Raw genomic sequence first — 16445 nt, 5'->3', positions numbered from 1 at the left:
ACAAGGTATCTGAGTCATATTACGGAATCTGTCAGCACAAATTGTGTACTGTCGCATCTGTGTACGTCAGTCAGAAGTGCAAGACCTAGTGCATTATGAGAGATAAAAATAAAACAAAGTAATTTTTTGGAGAAGATAAAAAGAGAACGTGGACGAAGTCCTAATGTTTCCCTCCTTCCCCTTCTCATCCCCGCACCCCTCCTTCTCCCTCTCTCTCCCTCTCTTCCCTCCTGTTGTTGTTCTTCTTCTTATTATTTTGGGTGAACTGCCCCTTTAACAAAATCCATTATGAAAAACTAAACAATATTGCTGTTATTTCCTTAGACTACTGATCCTATCTGAGCAGCATCTACCTCGCAAACCGTCCGGGGTGTCCAGAGTTCTCCAAGGAATGACCCCAGGTGGTGACGACTGTGACGGTGTGTAGTGAACGGAATTAGAACAGTTTAGCATGACATTGTGTGACCTCTGGCCTCTGCAACAGCTGCCACAGGGTCGAAGGCTTAATTCTGTTGTCTTTTTTCCATTCGGTGCTCCTCGTGTCCTCGCTGTTGTCTTTGCCTCCCTCTCGTCTTATTAATTATTTAAAAGAACACGCCAACATTTTGGGAAATTAGCTTACCGTCTTCTCCAGAGAGAGACAAGAAGATAGATACCAGTTTCCTCTGTGTGCGTTCAGTAGAAAGCTATCTGGCTGCACGTTAGCCTAGCTTAGCACAATGAATGGAAGCGGACATGGCCGGTTAGCCTTCGGGAGAGGTGTTAGTTGGACAATGACTAGGCTCAACCGGCCATGTCCGCTTCCATTCATTGTGCTAAGCTAGGCTAACGTGCAGCCAGATAGCTTTCTACTGAACGCACAGAGAGGAAACTGGTATCTTATCTTCTTGACTCTCTCTGGAGAAGAGGGTACGCTTATTTCCCCAAATGCTGGGGTGTTCCTTTTTAATCGCCAATGACGTGTTAAGACGTCATTCCTCGCCATGCGTAATCTGCCAATGACGTTTTACAGCGTCTTTGAGATCAATATTTCAAATTTCTGTCATGGTATTCATATTTCACCCACGGATCCATGACTGGTGCTGTAGGACTCCGCTCAACTCTCCAGCGCTTCAATACCGCCACCTGGTGGCCGATCGGCGAGTTGCCAAACCGGAAGTGGGGCCGGAAGTGCTTGGTGTCCCCCCTATTCCATCTGGACACACTGGATAATCGATCCGTTGCCATAACTCGATAAACAACATTATTTGGACGTATAGTATTATACAACCTGGAAATGGAGCGCATAGATCAACATCCCATAATAGCGATCTTTTTGCTCCAGTATCATCCCCCATCGCTACGAGGAAGCTGCGGTGAGTTTCAGCGTTTTTGATTATTATTATCCATACAAACTGCTATGATCAATATATCACCCATACTACATGATTCATTTAACGTCGGTCATTGCATTATAAACGACCCCCCCCCCCCCTCCGGTCAACCGCGCATGATGAGTCATAACGTCTGGGACCTTGTACAGTTGACATTTTTAATCTGGTGTCAATCGGTATCAAATTGCATTTGATGATGTAATATATGCATTTATGGCTATAACTCACGTTCTATGAAATACTGCAGAAAACGATAAAAACATATTTATACTCTGGACCGTATTTTTGTATGAATGTGTGAACGAAGAAGTAAAACGTTCCTACATCCTGAACGATAGCTAATCGATGTTGAATGGGCCATAGTAATGTCAATTTAGCAATACAATTTAAAAAGTTATAGCCCTGCAAAGAAGGTGAACATCTCCATAGACAAATAGAGCTGGCAGACTGGCTACAAGGATGGATATAAGCGTGGCAGAGAAAGGGTTAAAAGGGGCTCTTTACCGGAAAACAATGCTGATTTATTATATATTATATATATATCCCAAAAACGTCTTCGCACACATGCACCTAGTTTGACAGAGAGTTAAGGAGTTTGAATATGAATATGAATCCGCCTGGTGTGTTAATAACAGCTCAATGAAATGATGTAGGTGGGGGAAAGAATGGCAATACAGATTGCGACGGGGATTGCTATTTTCCCTCCACCTCCACCTCAACAACACAAGGATTCAATGTCCTCCGATGACATCACTGGAGGACATTATTCAAACCCATTAACTCTCACTCAAACCCATTAACTCTCAATAACTGTCAAACTAAATGAATGTTTGCGAAACCTTTATTGTGTGTACACAATAAAACAGCATTGTTTTTTGGGGAAAGGACCATTTAATAATGGGACTCCCTGCTGCCTACGACTACGTTAGAGGTCTTGTTCGATGTTTGTTATGGTTGATAGTTGGTTAGGTAATAGGTGTGTGTGTGTGTGTGTGTGTGTCTGTGTGTGTGTGTGTGTGTGTGTGTGTGTGTGTGTGTGGGGGGGGGGGGGGGTAAATATTAAGGCCTTTGTGTGTAGGCCTATACCTTGTATACCTGTGTGTGTGTGTGTGTGTGTGTGTGTGGGGGGGGGGGTAAATATCAAGGCCTTTGTGTGTAGGCCTATACCTGTGTGTGTGTGTGTGTGTGTGTGTAGGCCTATACCTGTGTGTGTGTGTGTGTGTGTGTGGGGGGGGGGGGGGGGGGGGGGGTAAATATTAAGGCCTTTGTGTGTAGGCCTATACCTTGTATACCTGTGTGTGTGTGTGTGTCCATACTCATGCATGCATGCGTCCATGTCCATGCATACAATATCTGTGCGTGTGTGTGTGTGTGTGTCCATGCTGCAGACATGTATGTATGTGTGTGTGTGTGTGTTGTGTGTGACAGTGTCCATTGCGTTGGCCCCGGCAGAGAGCCCGGAGAGGTGCAGGCAGGCCAGGCTGTGGTATCAGGATGGATTAGCGAGTAAAGGTAAGCGTGTGTCTCTCACTGTCTAGGCGGATTTCCATCTCTCTCTCTCTCTCTCTCTCTCTCTCTCTCTCTCTCTCTCTCTCTCTCTCTCTCTCTCTCTCTCTCTCTCTCTCTCTCTCTCTCTCTCTCTCTCTCTCTCTCCCCCTCTCTATTTCTGTGTGTCTCTCTCTCTGTCTCTCGCCGTCTCTCTGGTCGCCACACGATTGCTGCTTCAGCTCTTCCCGCGTCTCCTTCCCAGGCAGCGACTGCAGGCTTGTGTCTCATGGCTGTGTGTCGTACCTGTGTGTGCGTGCCGTGGTAGTGCTGCTGGTGGTGGTGCTGGTGGTGGTGCTGGTGGTGGTGGTGGTGGTAGTGCTGGTGGTGGTGCTGGTGGTGGTGGTAGTGGTGGTGGTGGTGGTGGTGGTGCTGGTCCTGGTGGACTGGATGTGCAATGCCACTATTCACTCAGGAGCCGGAGCGCGATGGACTTTCTCTACTTTACTGGTAAGTTAAGTCCTTCTTCTCCCCTCTTTTTCGTACTTCATCGTCCCTTTTGTTGCTTCAATTCGACTGAAGGTATTATTATTTTTTAAATAAATACATATTTATAGCTTCATTAATTTCTCTAACTTTGTCCTAAGTCACTGTGCACAGGTACGGTGGACCTGTTCTTATGGATAACAGTCACTTCAGGTCCAGGAGTGCAGTGCAGCAGTAGGTTACAGTCCGGTGACAAACGGATGCCACTGAGCGCGCATGGCGGCGGCGCAGTGGTGCGTGCCGTGTTGCCATGATGTGTGTCAGTAAAAAAACAGAGTCAGTAGAGACATAGACAGCGCAGATCATCATCACCCATCCTTTCCTCATCCAAACCCTCCAAAGAGGCAGGTTATCTTTCTCAGGCCCTGTCTCCTTTGAGAGGAGCCTCAACTTGTCCAACACCAACAACACCTCTTGACAGCCAGTGACCACCATGTGCGTGGGGGGGATTCTATGACAGTACGGTACCTATACTGTGTATAGGCTGTCAGGGTCAGCTAGACAGGAGCCATTCTGTCTCGGTATTATGGTGTTACCGTATGTTCTTCCTGTAGCTTGGCTCGGCACGGGCGTGTGGCGTAAGCACGGCAAGTAAGGCAGATTAGCAGGTATTAAGTGATCAGTTTAATTGCTCCGTTGCCTCCCAGTAGCCAGAGTCGGTATAGCAGGAGTCTGTCAGGTATTGTGATCTGTTTATAAGAGGTGTGTGTGGTTGTGGAGGGGAAATGAGGAACAATTTTCGTAGTGACTGAGTTTCGTTTGCTTGTAATTATTAGAGACTTGTCTATAAATCACTCAGAGGTCTATAGGCTGCTTGCTTGCTGCCACCCCATGCATGGACGCTCTGGAGTCTAGACCTCTTAGGTAATCTTGGACCAGTCTGCTGACTGTTGTACAGTCTCCTCCCCCTCCCTCGTATGTATCAAAGTCAAAGTCAAAAGTCAAAGATTGTATTTGCCGTGTATGGACGAATCCACATTGGAATACAGGTACAGAGCAAACACTGTGTGTCTACAACTAATCCAATACGGGAGCAGAGTAGAAACAGTACAGGAAAAATTAAGTTAAGTGCATAGTGCATAGAGGCACAATTTACAGTAAAAGTGCATATAATCAAAGTGCATGATGCACAGACACACAGAAACAGCACTTCCACAAACCTGACTAATAACATAACACACCAAAACAAAATAGTATATATTTACTTTTTTTATTTTTTATAAATAAACTATTTTATATAAACTTTATTTAACAGATTGCAGAATGGGTACAATACAGTACGGCTCAATACACACAATTGTTAAGGGGATGCAGACCTGAGAAAGACGTTTGTCTTGTTTCCATCAGGGTCCCCCATTTTCAATTCATATAGACATTTATGACATACACAACACAACATACATGACATTTATGGCATAGGGACATATAGGTATTTAGTACTGATACATTTGTGACTTAAACGGTATTCAAATATACAGTACTGTTACCCCTAGATCCTGACAGAGTATATACATATGATGGGGAGGGGACTGTACATTAGGAGGGGGTGGGTGGGTGGGAGAGAAATATACATACGGCGGGGAGGGAATAATACATGCGGTGGGGAGGAGACTGTCTATTAGGAGGTGGTGGGGGTTTTGGGCATTTACGGTGGCCAGTTTCGAATTGCAGCCTCCCGTAGGTGCTCTTTAAGAGCGGTTTTGAATGTGGGTAGGGATTCACATTCCTTTACAGCTTTGGGTAGGGCGTTCCACATTGATGTGGCATAATTGCGAAACGTGTTTAGTCCCTTGTTTGAGCCGAATCTGGGTTTAACATGATTTGTTGAGCTTCCTCTGGTGTAGTGGTTGTGGTATTCACTGACCTTTGGGAAGTATTTTGACATGTACATGGGTACCTTAGTCATATAGTGTATCTTGTAGACCAGGCCCATTGCAAGTTGCTGTACTCTGTCGTCTACTCTAAGCCATCCTAGGTTGTCAAAGTGGGCAGGGGTGAGGTGGGTTCTGGGGGTAAGGTCAAGTAGTAGTCTGACCAGTTTGTTTTGTGATGTTTGTAATTTTGTTTTAAGCGCCTTTGAAGTGCTTTGGTACCATGAGGTGCACGCATAGTCGTAGTACCCTTGAATGAGTGCTCCTGCCAGAGTCTTCAGGGTATTCTTGTTTACCAGAGAGGAGATCCAGTACAAGAATCTAGTTCGTTGGTTGACTTTTTTTATTACATTGGATGCCATTTTGTCACAGGAAAGATTTGCCTCTAGGATGGAACCCAGGTAGGTAATTTCGTCTTTCCTTGTGACAATATTGTCACCCACTGCAACTGAGAAGCCGTCGGTCTTGCTGAGTTTGTTATTTGAACCGAAGAGAATGGACTCTGTTTTGCCCAGGTGGTGTAATGATAGTTTGTTATCAGCGAGCCATATGCAGATTTTGCCTAGTTCCGAGCTGAAGGTTTTTTTTTCAACCTGCAACTTGTTCTTGTCAGAGACCAGCAGGGCATTTGTATGTCACAAATGTAACAGTACTGTATATCTGTATGTCATGTATGTCATAAATGTCATGATTAGATTAGATGATTAGATTAGATTTTTATATCTGTATGTTGTGTATGTCATAAATGTCACTATGAATTGAAAATGGGGGACCCTGATGTAAACAAGACGAAAGTCCCCTTAACAATTGTGTGTATTGAGCTGTACTGTACTGTACTGTACTGTACTGTACTGTACTGTACCCATTCGGCAATCTGTTAATTAAAGTTTTCAATCAATCAATCAATCAATCAATCAATCAATCAATCAATCAATCAATCAATCAATCAATCAATCAATTCCTAGAGCCAAAACAACTCTAGGAACAGTTGAAATGTATGTGAGTGCAGCCCAATGACAATTGCCCTTGACCTTTATTCTTATTTCTCTTTAAAAAAAAATGTATGTTGTATGTAAAGCATGTTGAATTGCCTCTGTGTATGACATGGGCTGTATAAATAAATGTGCCTTGCGTTAGGAATACAATATACAATACAATAAATGGTAAATGGCTGCTTTTTTTTAATATAGCGCTTTTATCCAAAGCGCTTTACAATTTGTTCCTCACATTTTACCCGTTCACTCACCACATTCACGGTGGAGGCAACCATGCAAGGTGCCAACCTGCTCATCGGGAGCAGTTAGGGGTTCAGTGTCTTGCTCAGGGACACATCGACACGCTGCCCGGGAGGAGCGGGAATCGAACCGGGAACCTCCGGATTACCAGACGACTGCTCTACCTCCCGAGCCACTGGCGCCCCCTATACAAACTACTTACTCACCAGAGGAGGGGGGTATTGCTTTTTTCAGAAGTAGAGCCATGATGAAAGTTGTCTCTTGCCAAAGCTCCTTCGTCATTTATTTCCATTTTAAGTTATTATCATAGAAAAATCATAATCCCATTTTCTAAATCACCAGAAATTTGAGAAGTGGTCCAAAAATAATGATTGGGGAGCAGTGTGCCCATTTTTCCAACTCCAGACAACATCACAAATTGGAGTGTAGTCTCCTCTAGCTTTAGAAGAGAGCAGTCAATCATGTTCACAAAGTGATTGAGCTGTCCTCTATAGCCAAAACTCAAATCACATAATATTTCTTGCTTCAAGTTTTATTATCCGTTCAGTGTTATGAAGGGACAGATCCTGTCAAGACAATCAGGACGTCTTGATGTGTTGTTTGACGGTGCAGATGACAGAGGCTGAAGATAAAATCATGAATTTGGCAGATACACAAGTAGGATTTAAAAACGAAATGTAAATGTCCTCTTTCACCGTCGCCTTGTCTCTATATTGTCTTTCTCTGCCGCTTGAGTCGTGGGCCTCAGGAGCAGAGTTTCATTAAATAAGCCACAGACACCGTCCTACTCCTAACCCAACCCCCTCCAATGTACAGTAATAATAATACACAAGACCCTCTTCTTGGGACCAAGTAAGGTTTCGTCGATAATCCAATGTACAGTTACCCCCCCCCCACCCACCCACCCAACCAACCACCCAACCACCTCCAATGTACAGTCCCCCCCTCCACCCCACCTATGAAAATGGGGGACCCGGCCTGATGTAAACAAGACGAAAGTCTTTCTCTGGTCTGCACCCCCTTAACAATTGTGTGTATTGAGCTGTACTGTATTGTACCCAATCTGCAATCTGTTAATAACATTTTCAATCAATCAATCAATCAATCAATCAATCAATCAATCAATCAATCAATCAATCAATCAATCAATCAATCAATACCGGTGGCTTGTTAGTTAGATCACAACTCACTTTATTCGTATAGCACCTTTCATACAAGAATTGCAGCTCAAAGTGCTTCACAACAGTAAAAAAGACAGGCACAAAATTTGCACAAAATTTGCACAAAATTGTCCGATCAATGCATAAAGTGCAGACATTCTGTATATAAAACAAGCATAAAATAGAGATAGCAGCAAAATAGACAAGGTCATGGTAAGGCATAGAGCATTTTAAATCACATAGTTTGTCACAGTAGGAACATCACAATAGACCTCTTTGTTTATCGTTTGATTCTATGGCACTTTTGAAATAGACAATAATAAAAAGAGTAAAATAGAATAGACAGAGTATAATAGTGCAATAGTGCAGTGCAATAAAATAGTTAGTAGATAGAATAGATTAATGGAACATGTAATGGAACATTAATGGAATGTACTGTAATGTGTACTATATGTATGTATGTATGTAAATGAAAAAACAAAAAGAGAATAAACGTAAGTCTTCAGGGGTAGGGCCCAACAAGCCTAGTGCTTCTCCCTAGCCCTTTTCGGACAATTGGACAATGCTGCAATAGCAGCTGGTAAAACGTTGGCGATTTATGGAATGACCGTTATGTGTCCAAAGCCCAAAATAAAAAATAACTGAACTGAACTGAACATGTTCTCTTGTTAATATCAGGTCAGGGAGGCTGGCCTCGGGATCTGCTGCCACCACCAACACTTTGTTCCAGCTCTTCATGTATATTATTATTATTATTATTATTATTATTATTATTATTATTATTATTATTATTATTATTATTATTATTATTATTATTATTATTATTATTATTAATAATAATAATAATAATAATAATAATAATAATAATAATAATAATAATAATAATAATAATAATAATAATAATAATAATAATAATAATAATAATAATAATAATAATAATAATAATAATAATAATAATAATAATAATAATAATAATTATTATTATTATTATTACTGATCAAGTTTTCTTTGCCCCCAATCCCGATCGGATTATATTGAGTATCTGCCGATACCAAGTCCCAATTTGTATTTTCCTAGATACCGCTATACAGCTGCAGTGCACACTTTCAAGTACATTCAAGTTATTATTAAGACCAATCCAACGTGGGTAAGATATGCTTGACAACTGAAAAGTGCTGTATTAATAACAAAAAAAAATCCACAACTTTCCCTTAATGCTTTTCATTCATCGTTTTAACAAATATAATATAATTAGTGCTGTCAGGCAATTCAAAAAAGTAATCTAATTAATTACAGGATTTGTAATTAATTAATCTAAGTAATCGCATTTTAATCGCATAACCATTTTAGGCCTGATATTCTATATTCTATAATGATATTTCAAATGGCATGTGTCCGGATGGCAGAATTCAGTACTGTATCTACAAAACCTTCTGTTTAATCATCTTCCATTTATTCATTTGCTTAGATTTTTCAGGTATGGTCAATTTTAGCATGGTGTTATTCACAGTCAAAAGATAAAATAATTTTTATTGATATTCTCATTTGGTTCATTACAATTTACTCAAGCCTGGTAACAGACACAGTATTTCTGACACTGCATACATTCCCTGAGATCCATAGATGTCCCAAGAATCAGATACCAAGAACATGCAAATGGGCTATATAAAAAAAAAGTCTGTAAATGTGTATTCTACGTTGTTATGGATTGAATGAGATAAAAAAATATAAAAAAATAAATAATTGTAATTCATTTTGAGTTAATTTTCATAACGTAATAATTTGCTGTGTAATTAATTAATCTAATTAACGCGATAAACTGACAGCCCTAAATATAATATGATCTTTCATATCGGATCGAGACATCTCTATTATTATATTTGTATCTCCTGTATGCTCTTTTAGTAACGCCCTGCTTCACAATCATACAGGTCCCGTTAATATCTGTACAACCTGCAGTCTAATAGCTACTGTTGACTCCTGAGCAGCTCTGCAGCAGTCGCTTAGGTGCCTTGCTCAAGGATAATTCAGCAGCAGTAGTTGTTGATGATTGATTGATTGATTGATTGATTGATTGATTGATTGATTGATTGATTGATTGATTGATTGATTGAAAACTTTATTAACAGATTGCAGAATGGGTACAATACAGTACGGCTCAATACACACAATTGTTAAGGGGATGCAGACCAGAGAAATACTTTCGTCTTGTTTACATCAGGGTCCCCCATTTTCAATTCATAATGACATTAATGACATACGCAACATACAGATAATATATCATGACATTTCTGACATTCATGACATACACTCAGGTATATACAGTACTGTTACATTTTGTGATATACAAAGATATGCAAATATACAGTACTGTTAAACAGAGATCCATAACAGAAAATATATGCATACGAGGGGGAGGAGACTGTACATTAGGAGGGGGTGGGTGGGTGGATGCCATATTGTCCTGCCTGTTGTGGTCCTGACCTGAACCCACCTCTCTCATCCGTAGCCCGTCACTTACCCCGGGCTATAGGATGTTCAAATTGAATCCAAGTGAGTGGTCGTGCGACTATGGGTCCCTGGAGGGGGGGGGCCAGTGCTGAGGCCTGACAGTTTGCGAACGTTTCGCTCGAACGGCTTTGAAGTAGATCGGATCGTAAAGTTGAAACGTGGTCGTTTTCTTATAGCGAGGTTTCCACTTCATTGCCTTTAGGCTACAACATTGTCTCAAACTATAATGTTGTACATTTGCCCAAAAGCAGATCAAATAAAAGACCTAGGATAAATGGTATCAGTGCCATTAGTAGTATCGGTTGTGATTAGTATAGTATTGTGTTCTTTCACGATATATGGAATAGAACACTCGTAACTCGTAAATTAGACTAATTCGTTTGGACAATTTCCTGGAATTAGGCCTACTCTGTAATGAATGAATGAATTATGTCATTATAGAAAGAATATTGTATGCACTTCAGCCAATCAGTCATACACCCATTCTGGGACGTGTCCGTTGCCATAGTGACGTTGTGGCACCATCTCCAATAGGGAGGTGTAGTCTGACGTCACTTTAGTTTCCCGCGAGGTCCACCCCGTATAGGGATTTATCATTGGGAAAATGTATTATCGGCTATTGCTCATGCTCAACTTTCCATTTTTGCACAAAATGAGTTCCCTTCTATCACTAACATTCTTAAGCATTTTTGGTTGAAATAAAATTACGCGTAATTATTTTACAATTAATTTGCGAATTGTTTCACGTTGAGCTATATAGAGTGTGGATGAACACACACAGAAAGGTACACCGTGCCAATGTTCATGCTCTTATTTGTTTTAAAACGAGACGATTTAGAAATGTGTCCGTTGGAAATACATTGCGATTCCAAGCGAGGTGGACCGGCCGGAAACAACGACGATGACGTAACCATGACTACACCTCCCTATAGACACCAGGTAAACAGTGTGGTTTTTCCCTGAATCCTGACCTGCAGTACATTCAAGGTTGTCTGACCGTGGCCTAGTTACTGTACGGCCGACAGCTTCTTCCTGGCTACCAGGTGGATTAAATTCATACAGAATCTAAAGTCCACAGATTAGCAGCGGACATCTCCCACTATACCTCACCTGTTGTTTTTATATTGCTGTAGTAATAACAGGGAAATAAACACTGTGCCCTCACTACAGTTGTTCTGACGCTGAAAATGTCTTGGATATCCTATAAAATACATATACACACACATTTATCCCGTGACAGGGCGTAATGTTTTTGTTGACTATTAGCAGGAATATCTTTTGCCAAAATGAGAGAGGAAATTAGTAGGGATGCTCGATATTGGCTTTTTTACCTATACCGATATTGTCCAACTCTTAATTTCCGATACCGATATCAACCGATACCGATATATGCAGGGTTCCCCCCCCAAAAAACGGAATAATTTCAGGTAATTAACATTACATATCTCTTGTTGTGGAATTAACACAACATTATGCATACTTTTGACAATAAATAAAATCAGAATTTGTTCTTACTTGCTTGCCTGGGTAAATAAAGGTTATAGAAATGTAAAAAAAAAAATATATATATATTTTTTTTGAAAACCGATACCGATATTTTCCGATATCACATTTTAATGCCGATAATATCGGTAAGCCGATAATATCGGACATCCCTAGAAATTAGTGTTATTTCGAATACTCTATATCTATATGGTATGCGTTCCTGAGTGATAATTCATACAGTTGAAAATGGTTGTATTCCAAACCCTCACCAATTCAGGTTTTAGCTACAGTCACAGATCGATCAGTTGTTTAGTTGTGAACAGTGGTTGAAGTGGAAAATACTGCGTGCCAGTACTCTCATTTCACTGTTGGGGGCGACATAAACATCTTTTTGAGTGTGTTTTGCTGTCCGGCGCTTTACAGTACCTCTTAACCCGTTAAGCCCTAGTCCTATTTTCAGAAATGCCGCCTAAAAGTACATGCCCAAGTAAATGGAAGATTGCTCCACTTCTACAAGGTCAATTTGCATGTTCTTGGTATCTATAGGAACATCTATGGACCTGGGGGTATGTATTCCCAGTGTCAGAAATATTGTGTCTGTTACTAGGCTTGAGTAAATTGTGATGAAACAAAGGAGAATATAAATTATGATTTTCTTTGCATCTTTGCCGGTGAATAACACCATGTTAAAATGGTGCCGCCACCGACCTCGCTCACTGAGCTCATTCAGCACCTTCTTGAGATCAAGTGTACAGAAAGTCTAAGCAAATTGATAAAGGGAAGATGATTAAACAGAAGGATTTGTAGATACAGTAATGATTATAATCCATTTGAATTATACATTCAAAATTTAATTATAAATTACCTTATTATGGCCAAGTCATACATCTATGGATAGGGGAAAAGCTCATCTTTCCAATGGTAGTGTTACATCTGGATTTAGTAATTTCCTTGCGGTTTTACGATAATAGAGAGATAGAATTCGCATTATTCCGATAAATTGATATTTTCGAAAAAAAATTAAAACATCCGTAAACAAACGTAGTGCTGAAAATATACATTTTGACTGCTGTTTTGATAGGGTTAAGGTTTTTACTCTTGGCTACATTTGAAAAAGAAACACAACATTAATTAACCTCTTCCACCCGATGGGCCCAGTACCGGTCCCAAAATGACATCACGTCATAAATCAATCTGTCTAGACTGTATGACATAATGTTGCGTTTCCCCCCCCCAAATGTATCCAAGAGTAAACATCCTAACCATGTCACAACAGCAGTCATAGTGTATATTTTCAGCAATACGTTTCTTTACCAATAGGTTAAAGTGTTATTAGTGAAATTTTAGTTTTTGAAATGTGATAATATTTTCGCGGAGGTCGGTCATTTTGAATCGCCGAATGATGATGATTTGTAGTCATATGAGCACAGGGCATCCAGAGCTCTCAATGAGCATTGAAATTTTGAAAAACTACAGTACCCAGGAAATTCTCACTGTAAAAAATAAATGTTTTTTCATGGGAAATTCACTGTATTATTTTACAGATTACTTTTGTTTTTCTACTTTAAGTGTAAATGCCATAAAAATACAGTAAATTACCTTTCATCAAAATATTAACCATTAAATAAAGGTTGTAATCTGTAAATGTATTTGATTTTACTGTAATTTGACAGTAAGTATTTGGAAACCATTGATGCCAGACATTTACCGTTTTCTTGCAGCTTTTTTTCTTACAGTGTAGCCTCAAGCAAGCAAATGACATTTTTTTTTATTTTTTTTTTTATTTCTCGGGATACTATATCACAAAACTGAACGTTATTTGCATAGATTGAGGCGCAGTTAGTGTGTCTACCTTCTGTGGACATTTAGCAACAATCCACGTTGCAAACGGTTTAAAAATGGGCGGACCTGTTGCAAAAATAAAAACCTGACTGTATTTACAGTAGATTTGAACTCTGCCATTGTTATTCTTGCTGATTGAAACAACATGGCTATTCCACTCGTTATTTCAAGTCCACTTGTTGTCACGGATGACATAATCTTAATGATTCCAAGGTGATCCATTTGCTTGCACGACTCGGTTTAGAATCAGCGTTGCAGTTGTGCATCTTGTTGCATGTAGCACAATAACAGACGCAAAAATAAAATGGTAAATGGCTGCATTTATATAGCAGCTTTTATCCAAAGTTTTACAATTTATTCCTCACATTTTACCCATTCACACACCGACGGGGAGACGACCATGCAAGGTGCCAACCTGCTCATCACAAGCAATTAGGGGTTAGGGGTTAAGTGTCTTTCTCAAGGACACTTCGACACGCTGACCGGGAGGAATGGGAATCGAACTGGAAACCTCTGGATTACCAGACGACTGCTCTAAGTGGTTGTAGCTACGGATGTGGGGGTGTTGGAGACATGTATCCAATAGACCTTTTTATACGCCTGCGTCTCCTAGTGAACAGGGAGAGACCAATCCCAAGTCGATTGGCATTTTCTCGGTCAAGCTATAGTCACTTTTCCACACCTATACTCCCCAACCGGCTCATGCGCAGATTGCCCAGGGAGTGTGTCCGTGTGTTCAGGAGACTCAGGCGTATAAAAAAGTATATTGGATCATGTCTCCAGCGCCCCCACAGCCCGAGCTACAACCACTTACGCTAAGGCTCTAATCAACATTAATTCACTTTATCCCTCGCACTCTCCCATGAGCTGAAACTGTTTAGTGTTAGACTCAGACTCCCAAGATGCAACACTGAGCATCACAGGAAGTCCTTCATACCAACAGCCATCAGACTGTATAACGTCTCACTGAGCCTCACTGAGCACAGAGTAACAGCATGAACTCAGTATGAACAACATTTCACTCTACATTTACTGTATATTACTGTATATCTTTCGCTGTATATTTTATAATGTATATACATATTTTAGAATGTATATCTTTGGATTCGCCTGTTCGAATCCAGCTCACAGCTCCGGGGTTGTCACCAGCTTGTCTGGCCGTTCACACTAATACAATTGGCAGTATTAGAGGGTGGGAGAAGCTGGCGGGGTGGGTCCGGGTCGTTGTAAACAGCGACTCCTACAGTTCGGTTGGGGCGCCTGCTAAGCGCGGATAGGATCTAAGTGGGATAGTGTGATCCTTCCACACGCTACGCCCTCTCAGTGAGAGTCCGCGCTGCCAGGTGAAAAGAAGCGGTTGATTGGCTGGACGTGTGTCGGAGGAAGCATGTGATAGCCTCCACTCTCCCAGACCAACTGTGGGGGGTAAGTGCGCAGCGACCAGGAAGGGGATTGGGAATTGGCATAACGACTAACATTGGGATGGGAGAAAATCGGAGGAAAAATGAGGGAAAAAAAAAGATCAATAATAAAAAATAAAAAAATAATTATATCTTTGACTGTATTCTTATTCTTATTTTATTTTATTTTTGACTACCTAAATGTTTATTGTGAGCGATCTGTGGTGCTGAATTTACCTCGGGATCAATAAAGTACTTCTATTCTATTCTATTCTATTCTATTCTATTCTATTCTATTTAAGACCAAATTAGACTTCTGTGTGGGCTGTTGCAGCTCCTCTCTCTGACCATCATACCTACACGTTGCCCGATGTGTATAGTTACATCTTTGGCCAGATGCGTGAAGCAAAACATATGCATGAAACATAAAGCATCTGCGCCACTTTGTCGTTGTCGAGTATAAAGTTCACTTTAATCAGCCGCTCTCTCTCTATGTCGCTCCCTTAGTCTTCTTTGCAACTTGTCTTGCAACCTCGATGTCTAAATGATGGTCAAAAGCATGACATAAGATGCCTTCATTGTTTACACACACATGCACGCACACACACAGTCACACACACACACACACAAACACACACACACACACACACACACACACACACACACACACACACACACACACACACACACACACAAAGCAGCTTACACCCAGTAACAAACAAATACCCACAACCTGAGGGAATCCTATTACAAAGTTTACAGATGGGAAAAACATGTTTGTCTCACCCAGTATTCGCAGACACATACTGTACAGTAGTAGAAAAATAGTTCCTGTAGGTTTTGCAGAACCTCCTGTAGCATTAGAACCAGCACTTTTCTCTCTTCAAATGTCCTGGCACACTCTGTCAAGATGAGACAAATACCAGAGAGGCTTGAAAACGCAACAGAATCAGAAAGGTCTTTATTGCCAAGTAGTTTTCACATACAAGGAATGTGATTTGGTCGTTTTCAGTCCGACATTAACTGACAGACATTATTGGTCTATGGCAATATAGCTCCTGTCCTCAGACATCCCTTGGACATTCATTAATTAATTCACCCACTCAACCCTTCTCATTTGCAATGACGCAGAGAGTACAACATGAAATAGACAGAGAGACGTGACAAAAGAAAGGAAGCAACATAATACAATAGCAACACAATACAAGGGGAAATATATTACAATCAATTAGGGCTGACCCCTATTAGTTGATTAGTCGACTAATCGGTCGAAAGGAGCCGTAGTCGACTGGCCAACCTCTTAGTCAAAAAAATTATAATAATAATAATATTTATAATTTTTTTTTTTTTTTTTTTTTATCATTCTTTCCAAAAGAAAAGAGGCCTAGAAGCATGGCTAACGCTAATGGCACACATACTAGAGGCTAACTGCCTACGAAAACAGACACAGAGTCACTGAAAGAGGATTTCACCCATCTAATGAACACACTAGACTAGACAAATATCAAGATGTATCCATCAGTGGACCAATTGCATG

The 16445-nt window shown here is 40.6% G+C and overlaps 1 protein-coding gene across 1 annotated transcript in view; it reads left to right on the top strand.

The window, feature by feature from the left end:
• Positions 1 to 3315: 3315 nt before the first annotated feature.
• Positions 3316 to 16445, top strand: part of stxbp4 (syntaxin binding protein 4) — a gene marked incomplete at both ends in the record, with an annotated part of 209606 nt that continues 196476 nt past the window's right edge. Inside the window, one exon of the mRNA XM_084322321.1 lies at positions 3316 to 3368. Within this exon, the coding sequence (XP_084178447.1) occupies positions 3316 to 3368 (53 nt within the window). The remainder of the gene's footprint in view (positions 3369 to 16445) is intronic.

This window comes from Notolepis coatsorum (assembly GCF_963971535.1).
Source record: "Notolepis coatsorum genome assembly, chromosome: 10".
NCBI classification, from domain to species: Eukaryota; Metazoa; Chordata; class Actinopteri; order Aulopiformes; family Paralepididae; genus Notolepis; species Notolepis coatsorum.
The sequence above is the reverse complement of the archived record's forward strand: the minus strand, read 5'-3'. Positions and strand labels throughout refer to the sequence as shown.